Genomic DNA, 13083 nt, shown 5'->3' on the forward strand with positions numbered 1-13083 from the left:
AGTCTCGGGTAACAACTTCTATTACTCCCGATTTAAAGTACTGCAGGCCTAAAAAATAATTATCGCAAGCCAACCAAACTCTGCGGTCCGCGGGATTTAAAATCAAGAGCTCACGTATACCTTTCTTACCACCTACCTAAACACCTACTCTAAACAGTACGTGTGACTTTGGATAGAATTTGTTACTTTTAAACTAGCACGTGGATGACTATTTAGTCTCAGATGGTGTTACTACTCGCAACTAAAAGTTCAGAACATTTAGTCCCACTAGCACAAAAGATCCCTCCGGCCTCTACCTGTTGATCCAGGCCCAACCCTCGGCCAAAACAAATGTCAAAAACCGATGAGGATTTCTATGCTAGCATAATCACGTGCTTATCTGCGATCTGGAGTGCTAGAAACCAAGTATTATTTCAAGGACCTGCTCGCCGGATCCCGTGACGGGTAGGCGACCCGGAGTCTGGCCGGGGACCGGCCGCGCGTCGGGAGGCGGTGCGGCTCGGCGCGGATCGTGGCGAGCGCACGCAGGACGCAGAGGCCGCGCCCCGCCCGCCCGGCGGTCCTGCTGATAGTAAGCTGGGGAGGGGCGCTGGCGGATGTTCTGGACGCTTACCGACGGCCGGTCGACCGGCCAGCACATTCGCACATGCTCAACCACACCATGCGTCGGCGCTCCCGCTCGTCTCGATCTCGGCCGCCGCCACTGCATGCTCGGGTCTCGTACCCCGACACGGCGGCACCGAGAGAGGCACATACAAGTGCGCGTGTCCGCCGCGCTCGCTCGGCCCGTAAGCACATTATTATTCTCCGTGTCGACTGCTGCGTGGCGCGGTGGGTCTTGGCGGCCGATGCGCGGTGTGCAGTGCCGGGCGCATGGGGGCCTGGCCCGGGTCCGTACTCGAGCTAGCTACCCCAGAGCGCGCGGGCGCGATATATTTGTGCGGCATAAACGACGGCGACCCGGCTTACCCGGGTGACCAGATCGACGGGCTGACAGATCTAACGAGAGAGTGATATGGTGTGAGGACATGTGTGTCCTCGCTCCTCTACCAGTACATACAAAAATGATTTGCTCCCCGGTTGTATCCGTCGTTCTACTAGTAAGCGACGTTCCACAACGTACATGTAGCAGCAACTTTTGTACACCTCTGGTGTCTGATCTAATCAGATGTATACATGCTCAACTTGAGTAAAAATCAATGCCTGACGCACAGCTTTCAAAACTCGCAATCGTAAGTTAACTAGGATGTGTGCACTATAAATCTAGCATCATGCAAAACACTGTCCCATCCATCAAACTGGTCTCGTCGTCGCATCAGCTGCTAACCAGATGCCAATGTTGACTTGGTGCGGTGACCTAGTAGTAGGATTCCAAGCGCAACGACCAAACATAAAAAGCTCGGGCTCTCCATTTCTAGGCTTGGACGGTAGCACCCTCACCAACCCGTTCCTCCACCGCGCGTCCGCGTCCCCCTGTTCCGTTTGAAACTCCGAGAAGGTGCCGACGATTCCGTCCGGGCCGACGGTCGCATTGCATGCGCTAACCTCGGGTCATGTGTGCGTGCCTCGGAGTCGGAGCTCGAAGCAGCGGGGCAGGCACGGATCGGTCAAATAGGAAAAGCCAACGCGGCGCTGTGGAGCACTGTCACCTGATTTGTTTTCTACCGCCTTGTAATCTTCCCCTCTGACTTTTGATCTTTGCAGCGCGCGCGATGGCAGATTGGCAGGGCAGGGGGCCGAGCGCACCCACCGTATGTAATGCGGGACCAGAAACGCGACAACCGATGCGCGGTGGAGCATGCATGTAGATGCCTCGCCGTACGTTCTGCTTCCTAAGGATTCGTGAATACAGTTCTACCACGTGCTTACGTAGTTTCATATCTCAAGATACTAACCAATAACCATCCCCTAATCAGCAGTGTTCAGGATCGCAACACGTCCTAGATTGAAAACAGTAGTTCTGTCCACTACCATGGGAGAAAAGATCAACGTTATTCTTTTTTGTGTGTTGCCGAGTGGTTTTAACCTCACTCCCTTTGAGTTAATATTTGGAGATTTAGTTTCAGTGTGGTGACTGAGAAAATCTTACTTCTCCACATGCCATGAAAAGATTCAAAGGAAATAGATGATACGTGACGTCGCAGTATAGGTTTAGTGACGAGATACACGGGGCCCCACGGCATCGTGTCCGTATACGTACCCATGTACAACGTGAACGGTCAGATGGAGACATGGGCTTTCACTTCGCCGTATGCAGAAGTCCTCCACCCGGTCGCCGACTTCTGCAGCTACCCGCCCGAAGCCTTGCCGAACTGACAGAAATAGCTCGAACAGTCCACCATCAGAGGACCTGCAGCCTGCAGGCCAGGGTCGAGCACATCTGCGTTGCGCCACTGTTTCGGACTTGAGCTCAGTGCGTACACACACACACAGCCATCGCCATCGCCCTTTATCTCGTCAAGTAGGAGCATACTGCAGTAGCTATTGGCGTCTTGCGTGAGTGGTCACCGTCCCGGCCCCTCGATCGGTAGTCAGATGACGAGCGCCCCGGCAAAAAGGGCAAAGGCGTTCCTCGAACGGTCAAGCGGCCATTTCGAGAGCTCGGATCTCGACCACTCCACTGTCGTCGCCCTCGCCAGGGACCATGCATCCTGCGCGCAGCAAACTGGATCATGGGCAAAGTGTGCGTGGCAGGGAGGACCTCGCGACCCCCGGCCCACCGACCCACCCCGCCACCGCTCGAGTATATTTGTACGTAGCGTAGCGTGGTCACCCGACTCCGGCCGTCGTCGGAGAATGCGTGCCCCTGGCCTACGACTACGTACGCCTCCTTGACCGCGCGAGCCATGCCCCCAGGGCCCCAACACGCGTCAACGTCAGTACGGGTGCCGGTCGCTGACCGGGCCTCTCGCAGATGCCGTGACCCCCTTCAAGGCGCGCGCCGTATACCTGGACCATCGCTCGCCGCCGCGCGCCGGGCCGGCAGCCTCACGAGATGCGCGCGCGCGGGGCCCATCTGTCGGTCAGTTGGCGCGCAGGTCGAGCGGCTCGGCTGCCGCGCGTTCCGCCGAGTGGCAGCACAGCAGGACCGCAGGACGGCAGGAGCCCCCGCGCCGCTGGCCGCTGCTGTTACGGGAGGCCGCGCGCGCGGAGCCCGAGCGGGCGTGTTGCCGGATGGCGCAAAGGCTACGCCGCTACGCTGTCGAGGATTCCCTTCCCTTGCACGCGTGCCGCGACGGTGGCGATCGACGCGTGGGTGACCGCGGCGGCCGGCGAGCCAGAAGAACGCGGCGGCGGGCGGACTTCTGCAGGGCACCCCCGATCACGAGCTGGGCAGACAGAACAGTGAGAGTACTGAGCGGTAGGGGACTGGCGCAGGGCCGAACACCACGGAGATGCCGAGGGGGGAAGCTGGTCTGGTCCACGCAGAGGGGGAGATCCGTTTCGGCAATTTAGTACAGCAGGTCGGACAGCGAAAGTGCCAATCAAATTCGATCTTCGATCGGGGAGGGAGGGAGGGAGGCCATGCCCCATGCTCTTGTTGTCACGAGAAACGTGAACGGCACCTACCGCATCGGTGAGGCCGGGGAGGCACGCGCCGAGCAGCAGCAGCGCGTCACGAGTGCATTGACTCCATGTTGGACCCCCGATGCAACGTCACGCTCACGCATAATTCCTTTTAGACAAGAAAAATCGGCTCTGCATTTTTTTATTAACCACCGACTGATCACTGATAATGTATGCACACACTTTCATCTTTTTAAATAGCAAAATTCTTATCATCATGTGTAAACAGTAAACCAGGTCGCTAGAAATCTCCAGTGGCTTTCCAAAACTGGAGTGGAGTTGAAATGAGGATTTTTCTTACATAAACTCCACATTTCTACTCTCAAAGTCCACACGACGGTTTCGATGACACGGTTCAAATGTAAATCTTTCCATTTTTCTTTTGGTGTAAAAAAGCGTCCGTGTGTGAACTAGTCCTGAACGAACATGACATACATGCACGCTGTTTCTTTTCAACGCTGAGATCAGTCGCTCTTTCTTACTACCACTCTACCAGCAAGGTAACCACTAACTACCTAGGGTCAAAAGACCAAGAAGGAAATTAAGAAAAAAAAAGAACACAAAGCGCCCTAAAAATCCATGTCATAAAAGCTCTACGAAAGTGAACGCCTCAAAGTACAGACTAGAAAGGAAAAGAAAACGAAAGCGGCCACCGTTCATCCTCCTTCCTTCCCGCTTCCCCTGTCTTGTTGTAGATAGGCTTGTAGCTCTCGCCTCGTCATCACTTGCCGAAAATGCCCCCGCCTGCTCTGTACGCTGCTCCATACAAAGAGGCCTCGCGGCGCCCAAACCCCTCGCTCACTCGCCCCTCCTCTTCCACTCCACTCCTCGCTCGCACCAAGCCAGAGGAAGAACACGAGCGGCGGAAGGAAGAAGAAGAGGGGGGAGGAGACCAAGTTATCAGAGCCAAACCCACCATCGATCAGTACCTGACTACCTGTATCAGATTACCGAAACCTTCGTAGAGGGGATAATGCCTCCGAGCAGCTACGAGATGGCGGCCTCCATCCTGCTCTGCGCGGAGGACAGCAGCAGCATCCTGGGCCTCGGAGCGGAGGGCGACGAGGAGTTGCTGCTGCGGAGCAGGACGCGTGGGGAGCCCAGCGTGGAGTTCCCCGTCCCCTCCGAGGAATGCGTCGCCGGGTTCCTGGAGGCGGAGGCGGCGCACGTGCCCCGGGAGGACTACGCCGAGAGGCTGCGCGCCGGCGGCTTGGATCTCCGCGTCCGGACGGACGCCGTCGACTGGATTTGGAAGGTGCGTCCCTGACCAGTGCTCGCCGTACATTCTCTCGGAAGTCTTGTTCGCATCGACCCAGCGATGAATCTGACAGCTGGTCTCTATGCAGGTTCACGCGTACTACAATTTCAGACCTCTCACGGCCTGCTTGGCCGTCAACTACCTTGACCGCTTCCTCTCGCTCTACCAGCTTCCAGTAAGGATCAAATCCTACGAACTGACCAAGTAGCATTCACAATCTGCACCGTCTATTTGTATTCCAGTGTTTCATTGCCAGTAAATGGTAATCATGCGTGTCCCTCGCCATTTCAGGAAGACAAAGCTTGGATGACGCAGCTGCTGTCCGTGGCATGCTTGTCCCTGGCTGCCAAGATGGAGGAGACCTACGTTCCCCCGTCCCTCGACCTGCAGGTGAGAGAGCAATGCGGATGCATATACCACACATTTCAGTGGAGCACGCCCCGATCGTATCGCGTTACGTCCATCTGACTGTGAAACCTTGTTCCTGATCACTGATATGGATCCTGTCGGTCAGGTCGGGGACGCACGGTACGTGTTCGAGGCGAAGACGATCCAGAGGATGGAGCTCCTGCTCCTCAGCACGCTCAAATGGAGGATGCAAGCGGTCACTCCCTTCTCGTACATCGACTACTTCCTCCACCGGCTCAACGGCGGCGACGCGCCGAGCAGGCGCGCCGCCCTGCGATCTGCAGAGCTGATTCTGTGCATAACCAGAGGTGAGCAGGCAGGGTATCTTCATGCACAGTTGAGACCACGATCGTTCCGAACCGAGCTGACATTGTTCCTGTTGTGGAGCAGGGACGCACTGCCTAGATTTCCGGCCCTCGGAGATCGCCGCGGCCGTCGCCGCCGCCGTCGCCGGAGAAGAGCGCGCCGTAGATATCGACAAGGCTTGCACCCACCGTATGCATAAGGTAGCGTCAGATTCAGGCATTCAGCTAGCGCCTTTCAATGCAGTACGTTAGCGCTTACCACATGCATCGCAGCCGTAGGTTACAACCGTACTTGCTTGTCCAGACACGCGCGGCGCGGCGCACGGCGCACTGCCCGAAACTCGTGAACCGCATTTACTACGCCTCGTCAGCCTGGCAGGCAGCTAACGTTTTTGTTCTGCTTCCCGTTGCAGGAGAGGGTGTCGCGATGCCTCGAAGCGATCAAGGCCGCCGTGGTGCCGCTGCCGCCTAAAACCGAAGGCCGGAGCGGCGGCGGCAGAGCCTCTTCCTCCGTCTCCGTGCCGCGGAGCCCCACGGGGGTGCTGGACGCCGGCTGCCTGAGCTACAGGAGCGACGACACGACTGCTGCCTCGTCGCAGGCAAGCTCCTTTTGCGATGAGAACGACGACAGCTCCCCGGCCGTTTGCAGCAAGAGGAGGAAGATTAGAAGATGACTAGCCCAATGATGGACGGATCAAAAGCCTCTTCTGTGCGCTGATCAATGATCATCTCATGTCCTTGATGAAAGTCGAGCAGTTTTGATTGCACTGGCTGACGAGTTTGGTTTTGCTGGGAGCTTTTGACGCCGTCTTCAAAGGAGCCCGAAAGGCAAAGGAAGGGCAACCAAAAGCAGGGCATTTTGGACATGGCGATCCAGCAAAGACGCCCGGAGGAATAAAGATGTCCTGGGATGGTAGAAACGTACTGAATTTCGTGCGCTTTTCCAACAGTAGGCGCGCAGCCACGATGGCGACATGGCGTTGCAAAGGTCTTGCAAGGTTGACAAAGCTGAGACGGGACGAGACGATCAAACTAAAGGCGGAGATGTGGATGAGGCGATGGTGACACAAGGTAGGCAGTGAACTAGCTAGCGGCGCAGTTTGCTGCGTTCTGTAATTTCCCGACCGTTTTCCTTTTGTAAAAAAGAAAAAAAAAGAGAAACAAACAATTCTTGCGTCACGATAACCATTTTTTTCGCACAACTCCTAACATAATCATTAACCGACTGAGATCCAAGAAGCGGGAAATAAAACAAGGATGCAAAGACAGGACCCAGGAGAACTGGGAGCGGGTTTCTTTCAGGGGGCTATGAACAATCAACATCAACAATCATCGGTTTTCTCTTGCTTTGTACCACTAGGACACTACCTCGCTGCCACCAAACATTGTTTGACTGCTTGTCTGCAGAGACCGTGGAATTGGGCTCCTTTTTGAGGAAAATAAAATAGAGGCGACATTGTCTGAGACCTCGGGAACACAAGCATAGGCCATAAAAGTAGTGCTAGTGCCATGCAGGAGTGCTTGAGAATCTGTCTCTAAAAACTTTTGAGTCCGATCATGCGAGCTTATGGTCCTCTCTCGATTAATGCGAGCTTATGGTCCTCTCTCGATTATTTTGAGTTGTAACGAAAGGTCTAGCAAGTAGCGAGCTTGTTCCTCGATGAATTGGATTTCTTTTTCAGGTGGCACGCTGCACTGTTTAACCCTGCCCTGCTTGTCAAGTGCTGCGTGTGCAAGGACAGTTAAGTACTGATGGCGCAATACTCCCGATCCGGTCTCCGGAGCAGCACCAGCACCACTGCTAGACAACACTGAATTCCTTCTGTTCCATGCCATCGCCCATTGAGGCGGGAAAGATGCTCTGACGTTTCTTATCCGGAATTCAGAGCGTACAGTTTGTGCACATGCATGCACATACATCTTTCGAACAGCGCCGTATTTTTGTGAAATTTGTTCTCGCAGTTTTGTCACCCTTGGGAGATGAATCTAGGCGACTACTGTTAGCAGTATTATCCAGCACCATCACATGCATGCGTTTATGGCTCTGGTCGGCATTGTATAAGGCTGTGACCTCCGGTTGCACACCACCTAACCCCGGTCAAGCCTTGGATGAATACACAAACAGTCCGTCATCCCGGTTGATAAGTTTTCCTATCTTCGACTTTCCACCAAAGCTGCGAACCTGAATCGTACTCCACTGTTAACAGATACATCCAACCGTATCCAGAGACAGTCGCACTCGCACAGGACAAAGGACAAGCGTTTCTCTCCACGGCAGCCAGTTGCATCCCGTATAGAGATACGCGCCGCCGCCATTTTCTTATACCAAGCGGCCATTGCTCCCAGCTCCCTCCAGTTTGCTGCTTGTTTCAGGAACTTTGCCGATAGAAAAACGGTGGAGCGAGCGGGAGCCGGTGGGTGCGCGCACGTCGGCCCCCACGAGCGACGCATGGCGTGGCCGGAGCAAGCATGGACCTCAAGCAAAGTTATTCTCACGCACGACGCGGCCGCCGGCCCCGTCCCGAGATGCGCGCCAGCGGCGGCGACAGCTCGTCGGCTTTGGCTGTAAATTCAGGCAGGCGGGCAGCGGGGCGAAAGCACTGGCAGATCAACAGCCGAATGCATGCACACCACCACAGAACACGAAGAACAGAACAGAGCAGAGCAGGGCGCTGTTTCTGTTTGCCGATCGATCGGTTTTACCTTTAGCGGCCGAGGGAATAAACCCACGCCGCTCCAGCGCCCCAACCGTAACTAATTGTTTCATCTCGTGCAGGGGCTGCAGGGCCTAGCGTGGCGGCAGTACAATAATCGGGGCAGCCCGGTAGCCGCGTCTGGCCAAAGGCTCCAGCGGAACTCCCAGGCCGAGATGCGATCGCGCGCCGAGACCGGTCCTCGTCGTCGGCGACGCCGACGCTCCCCATGCCGTCGCCTTGGACGCGTCGCACCCGCCGGGGCGGACGGTGCAGGCGCACAGCAGGTGGTGGGTCTCCTCTCCAGGGCTCCCGGGCAGTTGTCAGGGTGGTCAAATGCCGGGGGTAGCAGTGATAGGCCAGACTGCCAGAGTATAGTGTGGTAGGTCCATCGTTTAGCCCTAGACAGAATGAAATTGACAATATAGATGATGGATCGCATCTCTGCCCAGAGTGCCAGGCAATCAAACAATTGTTTCGTCATCATGGGACATTGTGAAGCTGGGGCCGGAATGCCGGATGAACATTTGGATCCCATTGCGACCCTGTCTGGCCGTCTGCTAGATCATTTGTTTTGGAAAAGAAAAATTGAAAGCTGCGCGATTTCGTGGACAGAGTGGCCGAATGGATTTGTTCGTATGACGTTGAACCGGTAAATTAATATGTTTTGTCGTACCTTTTTTTCCTAAAGAACATGCTCCCTCCGTTCTAAAATATAAGTTATTTTAGTTTGTTCTAAGTCAAACTAAGTTTAACCAACTTTATAGAAAAGAGTAATAATATTTTAAATATCAAATGAGAATAACTAGATACATTATTAAATATATTTTTATAATTTATTTATTTGATATCTTAGATATTAATATTCTTCTCTATAAATTTAGTCAAACTCAAACTATTTTAACTTAGAACAAACCAAAATACCTTACGGATGGCGGGAGTATCCGAAAACCTACTGAGGGCAAAACCACTTGCAGTTAAATACCTTGTTTGTTTTGACCCTCGAAATTCACGATAGAGATGTAGGAGTGGGCGGTAACTTCGCTTCTTTCTTGACACAAACATGCGTGACCATTGACAAAGATGAAATTTATACAACTAAATACCAGTAAAAGTTGAATGTGGAATCATGTACTTCCTCCGTCCAAGTTCAAAAAAAATCACTCTAGGATTTAAAATTTATCCTAGAAAATAAGTCACTTTACCCTATTTAGAGAGTGCATGTGCAGGTAAGAATCAACTATTGCCATATTGCCAAATATGGGTAATAAATAGGAGCAAATATGGTCATTTTACCTTCTTGTTAATTTGCCTTAAAATTTCTAGAATGACTTGTATTTTGGGATGGAGGGAGTATAGATTAACCATACAGGTGCAATCTTAGATCTAAAGCGTTTCGTGTCATTTGTGTTGGCGGAGCTGCAGAGGGTCCCAATCCTAAAGCCCGAGGATTGCTTTGGGATATAGTGAAAGATGCTTTCTCCCCGTACACATGAATCCGGAGACTTGCTGAGATACAATGTGGAGTCCCCTATGGGTGTGGGGCTTTGGATTGTAGCTAGGAGCTTAGTTTAGAGCCCAACATCCAACCACTCTTAACCAATATGACATGGACAGCCATGCCTCCAAAATCTGAGGTGGCAAAGTGGTGAGCACTATGAATGATAGGATCCTAACATGGTGGCAGCAAATCCCGCCACCTTTCAATATTACAATTGTATAACCATAGCATAGAAGACACAACGATAGGTTTTACCCTTTAAGCACTAATGTGCTGGAAAGGGCTTTGAATTTTATAGGCCGTATAAGCGGCTTTGAAAACAAGCCCATGCTAATCAACTGGTTCAAGCCTTTTTAGACGATAGCCCATGTGGAGAGCGGCCCACCCCGGCATCCAACTGCCTGGCTGGCCTTCTGTCCTCAAGACCACGAGTAGTCTGCCTATTTTTTTGTTTGCCAACCAAACACAGATCATGAGATCAACGTCATTGTTGAATTAAGAGTATCGGATCATTCCCTTGAGTTTTTTTTTTCTGAATTTTGTTCTCAACAGGTTTCAAAGCAACAATATAGAGTCATGTAGTTTCAAGAGAGAGTTTGGCATTGAGCTTAGTAAATAAGCTTGGCTTCATAAATTCCTCCTGCCAAAACATGTGTAGGATGCGGTTTGACTTACTGCAGCCACAAAGGGGTATGTAGTAAACAGTACCCTCGTTAGTCCAGAAATATGAGAAGTTATATTTTGGAAAAGGTATGCTATGTATTTTTTTGGGTCAACACCGAATAAAATTGTATTTATGCTTAGTGTATAAAATTACAGTACTTCCACTATTTGAAAAATGTAAGAACTTTTAGTTTTGTCTTGGCTCAAGCTTGCCTTTCCTTTTCTTATCGAGTTTATAGAAAATAAATAAAATTTGCAATTCAAACTAGTTTTCTTAAATCCAATAAGAAATATGTCGTGACAGTCCATTTATTTGGCATTTCGGTGTTAATATAATTTTTCTAAAATTTAATTTAAATTGTATAAGCTTAACTTAGGACAAAACTAGGATATCTTACATCTTTATTGATTTACTAGTATATTTGGCAAGGATGTTCTTATTTTTTTTTTAAAAAAAAGTAGCAAGGATCACTAACCCAGACGATGCCAAATCCTGGCTTTCTTGAACCTGGCGGAGTTGCGTAGCGTGACGCGAACAAGGAGCGGTGGCACTGTCCACTCTCCGCAACGTTGCATATGTCTCGACCGGCACCGATCCCTTTTTTAACACAGCAAAAGGAGCCGTGCCGTGCCGTTCCGGCCGGGGGGCCGCTGCGCCCGCCACGTGGCGTCGTCCGCTTAGGTCCGAACGGCCGGCTCCGTCGAATCGATCCGCCCCGGTCCGACCGCCCCGGGCTGCCGAGCGCCGGCCCCGGCCGCTTCCCTTGGCACCCACCTCGCTGACGCATGCGGCCCCACACCCGCCTGCGTACAGATACAGGAGCCGGTGCAACCGAAACGGCACAGCGAATGGGGTGGTTGTCGGAATGGTGGCTCGTCGGTAAATAGTGGAGCGGAGTGGAGTATCTTCCGTTTCCTACTCCGCCGTTGCCGCAACCGTCGCGCAGAAGCAACCAGCCCATTTCGATGCGCGCGAGGTAAACGGGAATCGGGAAGCGACGAGGGGACATTCCAATCAGCTTCCTGCGATTCCACGAGCGATGCAGCCGGCCGCGAGAAGGTGGTCGCCGGCGGCGGCAACGGAGGCCAGCCCTTACGCGATGCCCTCGCCGGTGCAGCCGGCGGCGTCCAAGGGTGCGTGCGGCGTGCAGGGCATGGCTCGGTTTGGGCTCTGTCTGTGATCTTGCTGTCCGGCTCTTCTTTACCCGGTCTGGTTGTTGTTCCCGCGCGCAGGCACCAAGGAGACGGTGAAGAATGCGCTGTCGCGGTGGGGGCGGAAGGTCGGGGAGGCGACCAGGAAGGCTGAGGACCTGTCGCGCAACACATGGCAGCACCGTGGGTGATTCTTCCTCGTTGCCCCGCTAACCATCGCCGCTTTTTCTTTAGCTTAATCATCATCATCAGATTAGTACTGGTAGCTAAGCTTGTGATTTATGTGGGCTTAAATTCCAAGTGATTCCCTGGTCACCAGTGCGGACGGCGCCTAGCATCGCGGAGGCGGCGGTGGGGAGGATCGCCCAGGGGACCAAGGTCCTGGCGGAAGGCGGGCACGACAGGATATTCCGGCGGGCCTTCAGCGCCCCGCCGGACGAGCAGCTCCGCAAGTCTTACGCGTGCTACCTCTCCACGGCCGCCGGCCCGGTGATGGGCGTCCTCTACCTCTCCACGGCCAGGGTCGCTTTCTGCAGCGACGGCCCCCTGTCCTACGAGGCCGGCGGCGGTGACCGGACGGAGTGGAGCTACTACAAGGTATCGAGGAACAGCTCGCGTTCTCCACCGGTCTCTGTTGTTCTGCGACGTTTTCTTCTGGCTGAGACGGTACGGCGGAACGCGTGCAGGTGGCGATCCCTCTGCACCGGCTGAGGGCGGCCAGCGCGTCGGCGAGCCAGCTCAACCCCGCGGAGAAGTTCATCCAGCTGGTGTCGGTGGACAGGCACGAGTTCTGGTTCATGGGGTTCGTCAACTACGACGGCGCGGTGGCGCACCTGCAGGAGGCGCTGAGCGGCTTCCGCAACCTGCAGGCGTGAGGGGATGGACGGTGGTGCTGTGAGCTCGCCAGGCGTCATGAGCGGCTCTGTCTGTACTCTGTTCTCGCTCCGTGCGTGTGTGTGCCGCCGGCCAGTAGCAGCATTGTTTGCAGCGTGTTGTTTAGCTGCGCTTACTACGGTGTACCCGTCTCCGGATTTGATGGTATGTTTTGACTTTGTTAGTCAGCGAGAGAACGATTGATCCTTTTCTATTCAGAGAAGACCATGACTATTCATGACCCGCCTTGATGGTGATCACGGGCCAGATTAACCTCTGGCGTTCACGTTTCTGTTAGCAACCTCCTTCCTTAATCCAACTGAAACAACACAGGCAGTCTGATACAGTAGCAACTGATAAAAGTACGAGGGAAATAGAGTTTGGGATAGATAGGTAGCAAAGCAAGGGAATCGAAGAGAACTAGAGATGCATCATCGAATCAGTAGAATTTAGAGAATGAAGAGGAGCAGTAGAGAGAGGAACCAGGGGAAGAAGAAGAACGAGAGAAGAGAAGCTTGTTCTGTTTCCGAATATTTCCTTGATGTTCCTTTTCTTTGCTGCTCCTATTCTTTTTTATGCTTCCCGAGTGATTTTCATGGGCCGTCTGGTCTAGTCTGCCGCTCGGCCCATGCCGCAACACCGGCCCAAACCATGGACGATCCC

The 13083-nt window shown here is 53.4% G+C and overlaps 2 protein-coding genes across 2 annotated transcripts; both read left to right on the top strand.

Moving 5' to 3' along the window:
• The first annotated feature begins 4378 nt into the window (after positions 1 to 4378).
• Positions 4379 to 6726, top strand: LOC112883062 (cyclin-D4-1-like). Its single transcript, XM_025948281.1, has 6 exons — positions 4379 to 4822; positions 4914 to 5000; positions 5117 to 5215; positions 5340 to 5541; positions 5624 to 5739; positions 5952 to 6726. The coding sequence occupies exons 1-6, from the start codon at positions 4541 to 4543 to the stop codon at positions 6210 to 6212; spliced, it is 1047 nt and encodes a 348-aa protein (XP_025804066.1). The 5' UTR covers positions 4379 to 4540; the 3' UTR covers positions 6213 to 6726.
• A 4594-nt stretch (positions 6727 to 11320) lies between these two features.
• LOC112883064 (GLABRA2 expression modulator-like) lies at positions 11321 to 12608 on the top strand. Its single transcript, XM_025948284.1, has 4 exons — positions 11321 to 11529; positions 11629 to 11730; positions 11867 to 12144; positions 12234 to 12608. The coding sequence occupies exons 1-4, from the start codon at positions 11436 to 11438 to the stop codon at positions 12420 to 12422; spliced, it is 663 nt and encodes a 220-aa protein (XP_025804069.1). The 5' UTR covers positions 11321 to 11435; the 3' UTR covers positions 12423 to 12608.
• The last annotated feature ends 475 nt before the right edge of the window (positions 12609 to 13083 follow it).

This window comes from Panicum hallii, chromosome 2 (assembly GCF_002211085.1).
Source record: "Panicum hallii strain FIL2 chromosome 2, PHallii_v3.1, whole genome shotgun sequence".
Lineage (NCBI taxonomy): Eukaryota > Viridiplantae > Streptophyta > Magnoliopsida > Poales > Poaceae > Panicum > Panicum hallii.